Source organism: Haliotis cracherodii, unplaced genomic scaffold, assembly GCF_022045235.1.
Source record: "Haliotis cracherodii isolate W230 unplaced genomic scaffold, xgHalCrac1.p SCAF_27, whole genome shotgun sequence".
NCBI lineage: Eukaryota > Metazoa > Mollusca > Gastropoda > Lepetellida > Haliotidae > Haliotis > Haliotis cracherodii.
In genome coordinates this window covers 3,437,189-3,451,679 of record NW_027266283.1, presented here as the reverse complement: position 1 = coordinate 3,451,679, position 14,491 = coordinate 3,437,189, and the positions used below count along the sequence as shown (strand labels likewise).

The 14,491-nt window shown below is 41.7% G+C and overlaps 2 protein-coding genes across 8 annotated transcripts in view; both read right to left on the bottom strand.

Annotated features, from left to right (window-relative positions):
* Nucleotides 1-5,176: 5,176 nt before the first annotated feature.
* Nucleotides 5,177-12,285, bottom strand: LOC139473156 (uncharacterized). The gene is made up of 3 exons (XM_071255672.1): nt 12,184-12,285; nt 5,673-6,044; nt 5,177-5,619 (listed from the first exon to the last, which is right to left on the bottom strand). The coding sequence occupies exons 1-3, from the start codon at nt 12,283-12,285 to the stop codon at nt 5,347-5,349; spliced, it is 747 nt and encodes a 248-aa protein (XP_071111773.1). The 3' UTR covers nt 5,177-5,346.
* Nucleotides 11,364-14,491, bottom strand: part of LOC139473194 (neuralized-like protein 4) — a 41,635-nt gene continuing 38,507 nt past the window's right edge. For all 7 annotated transcript variants that reach the window (XM_071255712.1, XM_071255716.1, XM_071255713.1 and 4 more), the window contains one exon: nt 11,364-13,052. In XM_071255712.1, coding sequence (XP_071111813.1) covers nt 12,848-13,052 — 205 coding nt within the window. In that variant the 3' untranslated portion in view covers nt 11,364-12,847. The remainder of the gene's footprint in view (nt 13,053-14,491) is intronic.

Here is a 14,491-nt window from a genome sequence, read left to right as displayed (position 1 = left end):
AGCTAAGGCAGCTAACATCCCAGCATCCGCAGGGTAACAACAAGTACCATCTTTTAACGTGTTTAGGTAGGAGGCGAGGATCAAACCCCGGACCTTCCGCTCTCCAGGCGGAAGCTCTACCACTAGACCACGGAGGCGGTCTTTGACTGTTCTGCTGGCAACGGTAATCATAGCCAACTTCTGTTATCTGATTCGTATGGACTTCACTGTTAATATTTAGATAGAAGAGATAGATATAATTATTTAACTCAGAGAATATATATACGACATATAGAAACTCCCTGTTGAAACCCATGTCCTGCCAAAGACCCCCGATACTTACCATTTCGGTAATTTCCATTGTCTTCAGGATCAGCACCACGTGCACAAAGAATAAGTACCAAACAGATAAGTATACTGCACATGTATGTCATTGTTCCGGGAGAGGGAGGCGCGCTTCTACACCCAGTCAGAATGTAATGCCTTATGTAGTTAGACCTGTCTCTTGACACTCGTACACTGTGCACTGGACGAACATAAAACTCTGTAAGCGACATTTTCTTCGGCTGTGTAAGGCGGACACTGAAAGTACACAGTTACGAGAATCGATCGGTTTTCTTGTTGAAGTATCTTGTATTCTTTATCTGATTTTTTTGTTTCAAGATTAATTAACATACTGCGCGTTCGGTTCCAAATTCAATTTAGCGCGGTTAAATCTACAGGTTAGCTAGCTCTACAGTGAAAACACAGTATGTCTATCTCCATTCTAGCATGACTAAGTATAAAACGCGAACTCTTTGGTGTTAGCAAATAAATTGAGGGAAGCGGCATGGGTCGAGGCCAGTGTTTTGCGTGGGTGGTCGATGTGAATTACGAAAATCCGCCGACAACAGTCTTTAAACAAAATATGGTGCTGTGAATACTCAAGCAGTTTGTTTACACCCTAATACTTCACTCGAACATATCACAGGCATTGAAAGCATATAAGCACGGCAACATGGTAGAAGCTAACATGAGATGGGCATCACAAAAGAATACTTAGCAAGCTTCGCAAGGCTTTCGTTCTACGCCGCACGTCACCATTATGACGTCATATCGCTCAGACATCACGTCACAGTCGTAAATATTAAAGGGCCAAATTCCAAGCTCACTGTCTCCAAAATTGAACACATTCTCTTTGTAGATTTCTATCGTGTGTTCTTCGTGAAATGTATTGCCACACCTCCTTTGTATGTTGTAGTAACCGCACCGTGCATTTTGTAACCTAGAATTGTAGACATAAAAATTTAAATATGCTTACTGACAATGACTGAATATTAGCTTCCGTAGTGATGCGGCCGTCACACCAGCTGTTTCAATCAGAAGGGGTTTATTGTGATTTAATAGCCTCTGATTGAGCAATCAGAAGAAAGTAATTTCTAAATTCATGGTGCAAGTGTTGTTTAACGCCGCACTCAGCAATATTCCAGCTATATATGACGGCGGTCTGTCAATAATCGAGTCTGGACCAAACAATCAAGTGATTGACATTATGAGCATCGATCTACGCGTTTGGGATACGATGACATGCATCAACCAAATCAGGTAGCCTGACCACCCGATCCCGTTAGTCGCCTAGCTCTAACAAGCATAGTCGCCTGTTACGACAAGCGTGGGTTGCTGAAGACCTATTATACCCGGATCTTCGCGGCCGCAATCACGGGTCTCTTTATCTGAAGAAAGTATGAGAATTGCCATAGCTCCAAATTACTAGTACTTGTTTCTTAGATGCAGTGTGAAATGTTTTAGTTAACACGAGTGCTAGGGGGTGTCTTGGAGTAGCATGGTGTTTTGTTAAAGATTGTCAATAGAAAAACATGCAAATTATAATGCTGATCAATAAAGCCGGGTCGTTCAAATGTATTTTCTGATAATTTAAAATAGTTACTGGCGTATAGGTATATAAACATCACGACGACAGGTGCTATATGAAGAAGCTAATGTTCGTTATTAATGTGGGTCCTTCACTGGCAATGGTATTGACTTTTAATTGTTGTTTAACGCCGCACGCAGCAATATGACAGCTGTATGACGGCGGTCTGATAATTATTGAGTCTGGACCAGACAATCCAGTGATTGATATTGTGAACAACTCTATAGCTCCGGGTGTAATCTAACTATGTGCAAGTATTTGTTTATTTGTTTGTTGTTTAACGCAGAACTCAGCAATTTTACAGCTATAACGGTGGTCTGTGCAAGATGGAGTCTGGACCAGACAATCCAGTGAGATAATGTGAAGGTGAGCTAAAACCTACTTGCTCTGATGCAATTTGAGTTTTTCAGCGACTTGAATAATACTTGTCTGGACTGCCAACTGACGCACGTGATATCTTCCTTTACAGACGCACCAATTCTCGTAACACATGGTGTTACTCCGACTATCATATAGACTGTGTTCAGCCTTCTAATAAGCACCTGACGTTGCCGTGTAATAAATGTCATATCTCCTCACCCACGTGACCTTCTCCCCTGTAGCTGTCTGCCAGCGATGACCTTCCACAAAAGGGCGGACAAAATGACATCTTGTCTTGTAATGCTGAAATGTTAATTGGTTGAGTGTTTTTATTTAGACTTCAGTTCACCTTGAGTTATAAATACGTTGACAACTCGTTTGGATGGATTTTAAAAAGAATTAAGAGGGGATGAGCTATGTAATCTTACTATCGGAGTTTCAGAAAAGGGGAAAATACGAAATTTCTACGACTGGACATGCTTGAATTCCTCGTGCTATGTTTGAAAACAAATATATCTTCTCGGTCTCCATTGCCTCCATATATTGTCTATGTCATGTTTGTTCCTGGCAGAGTAAGTATGAACACTGAATATGTCTTCAGCAACCCATGCTGGCCAGAAAAGGTGACTATGCTTGTCGTAAGAGGCGATTTACGGATCCGGTGGTTAGGCTCGCTGACTTGGTTGATGCATGTCATCAATCCCAATTGTGTTGATCGATGTTCATGATGTCAATCACTGGATTGTCTGGTCCAGAATTAGATTTTTTACAGCCCGCTGTCATATAGCTGGAATATTGCTGAGTGGGCGCAAAACAACAAACCAACCAACCAATTGTGTGGATCGATGCTCATAATATCAATCAATGGATTGTGTGGTCCAGAATTTGATTATTTACATACCGCCGCCATATAAATGGAATATTGCGGAGTGCAGTGTTCAACAACAAACCAACCAAGTATGAACACTGAGCACTTGTCTCGACATACAGAACACGCCCCAGTCTTCAGGGGGTTTCACTTTAGTCGTAGTGAGATTTTGGGATCTTGCCTTCTGATGCAGACTGTACACTGTTTCTGTAGTTGTAACATTTGGATTTGTCATCTTGATTATTATTGTCCCTCTTTCTGTGCCATCAACATCTTGTCATATTGACCAAGAAATCCACAAACAAGATTACCACCATCAAGCCAATCCATGGAAAGACAAACAAACTGCAACAAATTTCTGACATTTTATTTTGCTGACAATATTATTCCATAAATAATTTCAACAAATATCTGTACACATGTTGGGCTACTAGCACTCCTTCAGGAAGCGGAACAGAATACAGTTTCATTCATACACATCACTGCCATAACACTGTGTCTTAATACAAAGTAAAGTCTTATGACATCATTGTCAATCACTCTTACACTCCTTCCTCTGAGGAGTAGTCTTAAAAGGTCCACTCTTGCAGTAGGACTGTTTGTTGTTTAACACCCAGCAATACGACAAGACAGTAAATAATGAGTCTGGACCAGACAAGCCTTTGATGTTGTGAGCAATGTGACCCACTGTTGTACGAGTGAGTGAGTGAGTATGGTTTTACGCCGCTTTTAGCAATATTACAGCAATATCACGGCGGTCGACACCAGAAATGGGCTTCACAAATTGTACCCATGTTAGGAATCAACCCGAGTCTTCGGTGTGACGAGCGAACGCTTTAACCACTAGGCTACCCAACCGCCCCTCTGTCGTACAATGACAATCAACCAAATCACCAGTGAATTCATGAATATTGTAAAACGCTTCAGCAATCTTGCAGCTATTGGCAGCACACGTTTAAGTTGCCTCATACTCCTTCCTAAACGTTCACTGGATTTAGATTGATGCCAAGGACTTACAGACAAGTGCAATGCTGTCATGAAATATTTAATGACACAACATAACTTAATTTGAGCTACAAAAAGTTATTTCTTACAAATATTCAAGATTGTTATTCCCAATCACAGGGAAGATGAGAGTTAAATACAATATAGGACACCTTGGAGCGTACTACTTTCTGACAGGCTCCTGCCTCTGGTACAAAGTGTACACTGCAAGAACAGTCTCCTGAACAATGGAATACTGTGGATTTCATTTGTTAACACTGGTTTATGATTGTCACATATTGCCCCTTTGATGACGCATACAAATATAAGTTACTAAATAACTGCCACTTGTCATTAACACCGTTTTATCAACCAAAACAGGCTCCCACAGGAGATATCTCTTGGGTGAGATTGGTTACCATGCTGTAACCATGTTACCAGCTGTTAGCAGTACTTTTTACAGTTAAGACACTGCTTATTATTGTCTACAAACTGAAAAAGTTGGAAGAATGATGTTGGATGATAAATATAATCTCACCCTTGTGTCTTTTGATAACAAATATATCAACATTCATTGATAAAAGTGGGAAAAATCCTCGGCAAGCCTCGGAGTTTTCCCACTTTTATCAACTCGTGTTGATATATTTGATATAATAAGACACCCGGGTGAGATTCTCACAAGACACATGCAGCAGCTCTCTTTGGATGAAGGAGTTAGGCTTCCAGCAGCCTTTAGCAGCGTTCCAGCAATATCAAGGGGATATTAGAGATGGGTTTCATACAGTTTACCCAAGTGGGGAATCAAACCTGTGCCTTACTCATGACGAGCGAATGCCCCAACTCTGCCCCAACTCGTTTTGACTGAGGACAAGAAGATAAAGACATTGGATTACTGGGAAACATGACAGGATTTCTAAAATGATGTTAAACATCCCACTGAAGATTATTAACACACGCCTTCTGAGAGACACTAAACAAGATGCATAACTTGCTTGGGAACAAGTAACCTGCCCCTCATCAATCCCCCAATTCTTCAAACTTAAGGGGAAAAGATTATGAACATGTTAGTGAGGGAACTGGGTTAACTGCTTTTAACAGTATTCCAGTTGTATCATACTTGTCAGCTTAATGTGGGCAGAGGACCTGGGAGTGCAGGTCTCAGACGGTTGCCACTTTGGTGAAACCCATGAGCATGGGTATGGTGTTGACAAACCTAGAAACATAATCAGGTCAAACTGGGGATTCAAACATAGGTTTCTGGTGTGACAGTTAATTGGGGCATTAGACAACTTGGCCACCCGTGTCCGACTATGTTAGTCATCATTGTGGACTGAGGAGCTCCATAACGGATGTCCTTCAAACCTCCACATGGTGGGATATCCTTCAAACCTCCACATGGTGGGATGTCCTTCAAACCTTCACATGGTGGGATGTCCTTCAAACCTCCACATGGTGGGATGTCCTTCAAACCCCCACATGGTGGGATGTCCTTCAAACCTCCACATGGTGGGATGTCCTTCAATCCCCACATGGTGGGATGTCCTTCAAACCCCCACATGGTGGGATGACCTTCAAACCTCCACATGGTGGAATGTCCTTCAAACCTCCACATGGTGGGATGTCCTTCAAACCCCCACATGGTGGAATGTCCTTCAAACCTCCACATGGTGGGGTGTCCTTCAAACCTCCACATGGTGGGATGTCCTCCAAACCTCCACATGGTGGGATGTCCTTCAAACCCCCACATGGTGGAATGTCCTTCAAACCTCCACATGGTGGGATGTCCTTCAAACCCCCACATGGTGGGATGTCCTTCAAACCTCCACATGGTGGGATGTCCTTCAAACCTCCACATGGTGGGATGTCCTTCAAACCCCCACATGGTGGGATGTCCTTCAAACCTCCACATGGTGAGATGTCCTTCAAACCTCCAGCTGGGTTCTATTTCAATTTAGGATGTGATCAAAATAAAAGTTCATGATTGTCCTAATTACACAGATACAATGTCTGTTTCACAATTGATACTAACTGCAGTAAACACAGGCCTAGCCAGGAAATGGACTCCAGGCAACTGGAAATGTATCCTTTAACATCTATTCTTTGATAAAAATGTTTGACACCAAAAGTTATACACGTGTTTACTGAACACAAATATACCAGCACATATTCATATAAGGAAATTAAAATCTTAACATTTTGGTTTGTATTCTAGTATGATGAACAGCATGTATAATATTAAGTGTCAAGTTCCGATGATCTCAAATACAGAGAAACATCTCTCATTTCACAGCAAATGTCCACCTGATCTGAACAAATATTCCTCACATGTTTCAAGTCAGGACACAACTTTATTGTAACAATCAAATAACCATGATCTGTACTCATTCACTTTACCACACCAGTTCAAACATACGGTATCTAAACTAAATATCACAGGATGATCGTAAGCGGACACATTGACAAATACAATGACTGCACTAAACCAGGAATACTCAGAACAGCATCCTTCTTGGGGTGACTTACACAGGCCATACAAGAAAACATCTCCTATCATCTTGATGTGAATCGACAGACAAATCAATTACTTGAATAAACATGCCAAGGGGAATAACTCTGTAGAGAGAGATAACTCTGCAGGGGTCTGTTTGTGCTTTCAGTATACACATCAGTATCGATACTCTGTCTTCAACCAAAGGCCATGTCAATAATGAATTTTGGCTACTACAACGCACGGGATCTCGACTCCACTCCCTTCATCCCTATTGTCCGGCTTCATCACCTTGCCACAGCTCTAGAGTCACTTTTCAAAAACGTATAAAAAATCATGGCAGTGATACAGTGTTGGGGTTGGTCAAAACACATACAAATATAACGTTAACAATTTCACCATACATGATAAGGGCCCTTAATAAAATGAAATTATCATATAACAAACTAAATGCCATTTGTTTCAAAATTACTGTCATAGAATAATCAATGGTGAATAGAAAACTGACAGCACATGATTAGGGTTGATATTTTTATATAACTTGACTTTGGAAAATGGGAATAGATCATTGAATATAAGAAAGCATCGACTCGTGCAGATCAACTGGCTAAACATGGTTCTCACATCCTGAAAATAGGGTGTCCCATGTGGAATATATAATACAGCATCAGGCCAATACTTTCTAAATATCTAGCCCTGAACATGGATGTCGTGAAAAGGTTTTGAAGGTAGGACGTCAATAGTTACAAGAGAGTAAGTGTGAGTCATAAGCACGATAACGAATATAGTCGAAGACATGGCTGAATGATTCTATAACCACCAAACATTGGAAAACAATCTTCCTGGTTATTAGATTAGGGTACAGATACAAACCAGTTCTACATGAACAGACCAGCACGAGAGAAGACTGCCTCACACACAGGCTTACACAGGTAATGTGAATTCCTGCCAAACAAATACTGTCAACAGATAGAAGATCAAGGAACACACGTGTGACCAAGATTTTACAATTCCTGATAATGGAGTATTATTTACAAACAGCTCACACAAGTATACAGGTAGGAGATTCTCACAAATTTACAATACAGAAACCATGGCAACAGGTTTGATACTTATTAAATTACATGGACACGGCTACCATATATCCAGGACTACCTCAGAACACACACTATTTCAACATCAAATACATCAGCACTTGATCAAAAGACGATGTATCATCTCCGATCAGGGACTGGTATCTTGTGGCATTTTCTCTCCATATCAAATATGGACATTTTACATACTGGCTAACACTGAAATTGCTCATGCAGAAATATAGGATCAATAATTTGTACAGAACTTGGAATATGGATGGCTTGGATTGTGAGCAATGCATTGTGAAAGATTTGTGCAAGCATTGGCTGATGTATCAAAATATTCACACGTCTAGTTCTAAATGTAATATCACAAATAAATCTATTTCAAGAAGTCGAACAGTGGGATGGAAAAGTCAAATTCCAACTTTTACATAAAACACTTTAGCCACAAGGCTTTGTAGCTCACCTGACTTATGAAGCTACAATTCTGTTACACTTTAACTAGATCTTTGTACAAATATCTAAAAGAATGTAACAGAAAAATTAGTGGTAAAACGAAAGTATTTTTGCTAACTTGTTCAGGACATCGTTGAGGTAAACTTAAGGATGCAATGAACAAACTGTGTTCTCATTACACTCAAACAAAGTCCAAGCCCTGGGAACAGTTATTCTTAATAAAATTAAAATAAAATAAAATCACAAAATATCTTCAAAAGAAAACCTGCATGCCAAATTTCTGATTAAGCAGTATCAGAGATGGTCAGCATTGGGGTCACTGGGGGTCCCAAGATCATGTGCCTGTCACAATTTGATAACTCAGCATCAAAATAATTAATTTAATTCAATGTTTGACAAGAATACCTACATGTTCTACTGCCCTGAGAAGATCTAAGTTAGAATTTGAACTTCAGGAACCCATGCTTGCCCTCTAAGGCGACTATGCTTGTCATAAGAGCCGACTAATGGGTGGTCAGGCTGGCTGACTTGGTTGATATCATGGTATCCAAATTGCTAAACATACCATCTGTTAGATCAAGATTAAAATCCTACTCACCATATATTAATTCCTTTAATACAACTAATTTTGCAACCATAGCACAAAATCTTATCTAAATTTCATTATTTGTATGTTTTCAAGTCAAGTGCCTGACCCCACTGATCGATTGAAGCACTAATAAAATATAATAATATAATTACAATTCTGAATGTTATCCATTATACATGTTTATATCCACATATCCCCTGTATGCCTTCAACCATGTACAATTCAATTAAAATCACATGCTGTTATGCCAATGGAAATGGAATAAAAACTGTTTGAAAAAACCTGAACAACTTCAGGTTACATCTCGAAACATTTCCGACGAGCTGAGGTTGAGGGAGAGAGGGTTGGGTTTAACGCTGCTTTTAAAAGTATTCCAGTTATATAGCGGTGTGTCAGCTTAATGTGGGAGGAAAGCCCGAAGTGATGCAGGTCTCAGACGTTTACCACTTCGGTGAAACCCACGAGCAGTATGGTACTGACAAACCAAGAAACATAATCCAGGCGAACCGGGATTCGAACCTACAACCATAAGTTTCTGGCGTGCCCAAGGGCTGCAACTCTGCACAGCAAATCGTGGTGTCTTAGACGACTGGGCCACCCTTGCCCCCAAACATAAGAATAATAATAAACCAGACCTCTATGCAGCCTGTATTTGTAGTGTTTGAGCGGCCTTTGTGTGATGCGTGCGGAAATAGGTCATCTGGTGCTGTTGCATGTGCGCCAAACTCCTTCATGAGTTGATATTTACAGTGCATGGTACACCGTTCTTTACAATGTCGTGGGGTCCTGACATGTCGTTCAACAATCACCTGCACGCTTCATGAACATGCTGACAGGGACCACAGGAAAACTAGAACCCTTAACAAGAATGTTCATGCCATGATTAGTTTTCTAAATGCTGCTGAGAGACACTACAGCTTGGGTCATTCACACAAAGTTTCAGCTTTATAGGCCTTATAGTTTCAGAAGAGAGGCTGAACATGAAAAGGTAAGGACGGATGACCTGACGACGTGCCACATCGTAAGCTCACTTGACTTTCAATAAGGTGAGCTAAAAAACTATTACAGGTTCAAAAACTTCTTCAGACATTACGGTTTTCATCAGTAAAGTATTTGGAAATTACTTATTTTCAAGTAATCTAGCCATGACCGTGACTATAGGATTTGAAAGACAAGAATAGCAGGTTGACAATGGAGATTGAAAAAAGTTTGCAGAATTGATCTGGGGCAAATTTAGGTCAGGGGTCATCGGAGGAAAACACAAATCTGGGGTTTGGAACTCTCTCCCTTTTTCAGCTGACATACATTGTCTTTTCACAGGGTACTGCCAACAGATCAACATTGCACAATCTGCTAATGTATACAATTAATTTCCTGTGCTTTCAGCAAGGTTCAAAGTTCGCGTCTAGAAATCGAATGTTGAAGATTAAGTGGGCTTACTGAACACATCTTTTACAGAAACTGAACGTGTTCCCTTCATCAACACAGAGGATGAAGATTCACTGGCTGTGATTCCTGACTCACATTACCTGAGGGCATATCATGCAGCATGACAACAAACACGGAACAGGTGCTTGTTCTACTGGACATCACACAGTTGCACTGGACAGCTGATAGAACATGTTCCAAGGAGGGAGGGATTTCGTTCACTGCCGCTATGTTCAACAGGACCTTATGATGGCCAATATCATTCAAATCTCAGTTCTCGCCACCGCTAAACAAAATATCTGAGGACATCCCATTATGGGTCACATCAGACTGAACTTCGGCAAACTTTGACCAACCAGTGGAATGACTGAAAAGAAGTCAACATTGGCCAATCAGAAGGCAGTTGAGTTTTAAACTGGCGACTAAGCTTTGAAACATATTTTGACAAATCCTTGATTAAAAATTTGAAAACTGAACAAAAGAACATTCTGGAATGATTAAGAGATGACCTAGATTGTATGGATTCAGTCATAAAGCCCGTAACTGTTGTCTGTGTTAAATTATTCGAGGTTGCATGATTAAAAAACACATTTCCACTGTCACTTCGTCAGCTATACTCTCATTGGTCAGATGAAAGGTCACTCTGTCGTGACCTGTAATGGGATGTTCTCAGATCTTTGCTTCAAGGTAGCGACAACTAAGATCTGATCTAAATGAGATTGTCATGATGGCGTGTCTGCAAGTTCGGAGGAAACCATAAGGTGTGACAGGTCCTAGACACACAGCTTTAACCCTTGAACACTGTACGGTGCTGGCAAACTAATGTTCATAATCGGGGGAAAGTGGGATAGGAACACAGTGAGAATGGATCTTTCAAAGGCAAAGGGAAGCAACTCTGCACAGACATTTGTGGCTCCCATGATCTTCAGAAAACAGATACACATTATTTGTGCAAGATTCAGTGAACCAGTTGAAACTATCTCTCAGGCTGTTGACTTGAGGTAAAGAGAACTATGAAGATTACAGCAAATACAGGCTGTAGAAAACAGTTCCAGCTTGAAACAGTCCATGGAAAACATCTGTGAATCACATCAAGTCTCGCTCTCCAAGATGCCCCATTTTCACGTTCACAAGTATACTATTTGGTTCCATAGTCTTTGACAATTCTACATGTTTCATTGACAACAGTTCCGTGAGTTCAGCAACCTTTCATTCCACAGACAAAATAAATAAACACATCTCGCATATATCAACAATGCAACTTCACCGGTGGCTATGCACCACAGAAAATTCACAGACAATATATATATATGCAACAGGCATGCTTTTAAAGGAGACACATTGTATCCACATCCAACAAGTTGAATTCCAGCATTGGAACAAAAAACACTGGAGTAAAACAGGTTTCTTTTACATTCATACAATTTAAAGTCTTGAAGAACATACTGAAAACAAAATGGTCTTTGCTTTAAAAGTGTTCACAAATGATCAACATGGCATTCCTCAGAACAGAGTATCACAAGATTGAAAAGTCTGAGATGCTGGTAGTTGTCCTCTCACTGACGAAGCAGGGCCTTCCATGGAGGCTGTACATCTCTCACACTGTGACACTACAACATTAAGCCTGTGAAGTACATCTAGCCATACCAGGAACACAACACCAATATTTGATTTGCTTGAGTTTTGGTTGAAATGATGGAGAAATTCCAGACAATATTGAAGATGGAAGATCAGCTGCAGTAATCGTATCAGCATTGGTCAATGTCCAGACGAGACAGGAGGTCCAAAACAGGCTGGAGACATTGTATCCTTGATGTAGAGAACAAAGGCTTAGTTTCACGATGTAACCAGGGTAACACCAAGTTCCAGCCATCGCTAGATCAGTTTCAGAACACAGCTTCTCTGACTGATACTGACCCTTGCCCAGGACACTTTGTGTGGGGGTGTTTGCAGGGGTATCTCAGGGCTATGTCAGAATGGTCGCAGGTTTTTGTCAGGTCCTGAGTTACGCTGTTCTGTGGTTCTGTCTACAAGAACCCCAACCTCCTGATTCATTGATGCTCTCAGCTTGTGGGGGTCAGTCAGGCCGATGTACCAGGGCTCCGTTCTACAAAGCGATCTTAGCGCTCCGACTTCCAAGTCCATGTTAAAGTATGGGAGTTATCATCTTTGTGCTAAGCTTGCCTTGTCGTGCTTTGCCTCCGTAACGTGACCGTGAAATCACTACCTGAATCATCCCACAAACAACGGTGGCAATGTTTGGAATCCAAACCCTGGGCTATTTCCTCCAGACCTCCTGTATGTCTTAAATGTCCTCTGAATATCCTCCATATATACATCCTCCAAGAATGGATTCACTAATATTTCTCTGGAGTACAATTGGCATCAAGACCTCAGGATCTTCAGGAATAAGTCTGAGGATTGACTGAAGTACATCATTACACCCTGGCTCTACTCTGTTGGCCACACAGATTGCCACTTTGTTCGAAACATGACCCAGAGGATGTGAGGTATGGGCTTCAGTAGAATATCAAGCAGGTGTTCCAGCTGTCTGCCTGACAATCCACCTCAACAGTATACACGTTCAGATAAGTAGATGTAAGGTAAACCAAGTCTCCTAGTTGGATCACAGCCATATGGATGGACACACGTCCATAGTTGATTCAAGGTCTATCTCTCACACACACACACACATACACCGCCTTGTTCATTCCACCCTCAACAGCAAGGCATACAACATGGTGGAGCCCCGCTCCTTCGTGGACCACTCCAGCTCACTGTTGTTAAACTTGGGATCGATGGGGTCACTGGCCTCAATGGTCTGTGGGCCGACCTTGTACGACCCTGGCTTCACCCACACCTGGAATGCGACTCGAGCCTGGTACAGCTTCTTTGTTTTCAGGTCTGTAAATCTGAAACAGGAACATGGTTACATGCATCATTTAAGTTTGTTTGTTGCTTAAAGTAACACTCAGCAATGGTAGAAACTAACAGTTTTTGTCAACTAGTCCTTACAATGATACAATATAGCAAAACCCTTAAAAAGAGCAAATTTCTAGTCCTTATGATAACTCTTGGGCAAATTGGCAAGGACTACAGGAGTAGTTACAATTATTACGGCTGCTTAGCAATAGTGCAGCTAAATGACGAGGGCCTGTAAATAAATGAGTCGGGAAAAATCCAATCAGTGATTGTTATAGTGACAATGAATGATACATGGCATTGAATCGTTATCGACCAAGGTACCAAGTCTGACCTCCTCATCCAGTGAGTCACCCCTTACAACCAGCATTGGTCCACATAATTTGAAGGGATGCTAGTTATTTAAAAAAGAATATACACGTTCCTCCCCACGAAGTCAATGCTTTATGGCCATGAGTGAATGAGTGAGTATGGTTTCACGCCGCTTTTAGCAATATTCCAGCAATATCACAGCAGAGGACACCTGAAATGGTCTTCACACATTGTACCCATGTCTGGAATCGAACCCGGGTCTTCATTGTGACGAGCGAACGCTTTAACCACTAGGCTACCCGACCACCCCTTATGGCAATGATGATGCTGATTATGAATGCATTGTAACCATATCACTCATAGGGTAATGACAGTCAACAATATTGCAGCTATATGATGGCTGGACCAGACAATCCAGTGATGAGGCATGTGTGCTGAAATGGGGGGGTGATGCCAGTCAGCAATATTGCAGCTATATGATGGCTGGACCAGACAATCCAGTGATGAGGCATGTGTGCTGAAATGGGGGGTGATGCCAGTCAGCAATATTGCAGCTATATGATGGCTGGACCAGACAATCCAGTGATGAGGCATGTGTGCTGGACCAGACAATCCAGTGATGAGGCATGTGTGCTGACATGGGGGGTGATGCCAGTCAGCAATATTGCAGCTATATGATGGCTGGACCAGACAATCCAGTGATGAGGCATGTGTGCTGACATGGAGGGTGATGCCAGTCAGCAATATCGCAGCTATATGATGGCTGGACCAGACAATCCAGTGATGAGGCATGTGTGCTGAAATGGGGGGTGATGCCAGTCAGCAATATTGCAGCTATATGATGGCTGGACCAGACAATCCAGTGATGAGGCATGTGTGCTGGACCAGACAATCCAGTGATGAGGCATGTGTGCTGACATGGGGGGTGATGCCAGTCAGCAATATTGCAGCTATATGATGGCTGGACCAGACAATCCTGTGATGAGGCATGTGTGCTGACATGGAGGGTGATGCCAGTCAGCAATATTGCAGCTATATGATGGCTGGACCAGACAATCCTGTGATGAGGCATGTGTGCTGACATGGAGGGTGATGCCAGTCAGCAATATCGCAGCTA

Bases quoted from the DNA above. Each gene is read 5' to 3' on its own strand.
- LOC139473156 (XM_071255672.1), bottom strand. From the start codon at position 12,285: ATGGACTTGGAAGTCGGAGCGCTAAGATCGCTTTGTAGAACGGAGCCC. The intron at 6,045-12,183 runs GTTGGGGTTCTT...AAATTGAAATAG, and splicing joins GAGCATCAATGAATCAGGAG to AACCCAGCTGGAGGTTTGAA. The intron at 5,620-5,672 runs GTCATCCCACCA...TGGGGATTGAAG, and splicing joins CACCATGTGGAGGTTTGAAG to GACATCCCACCATGTGGAGG.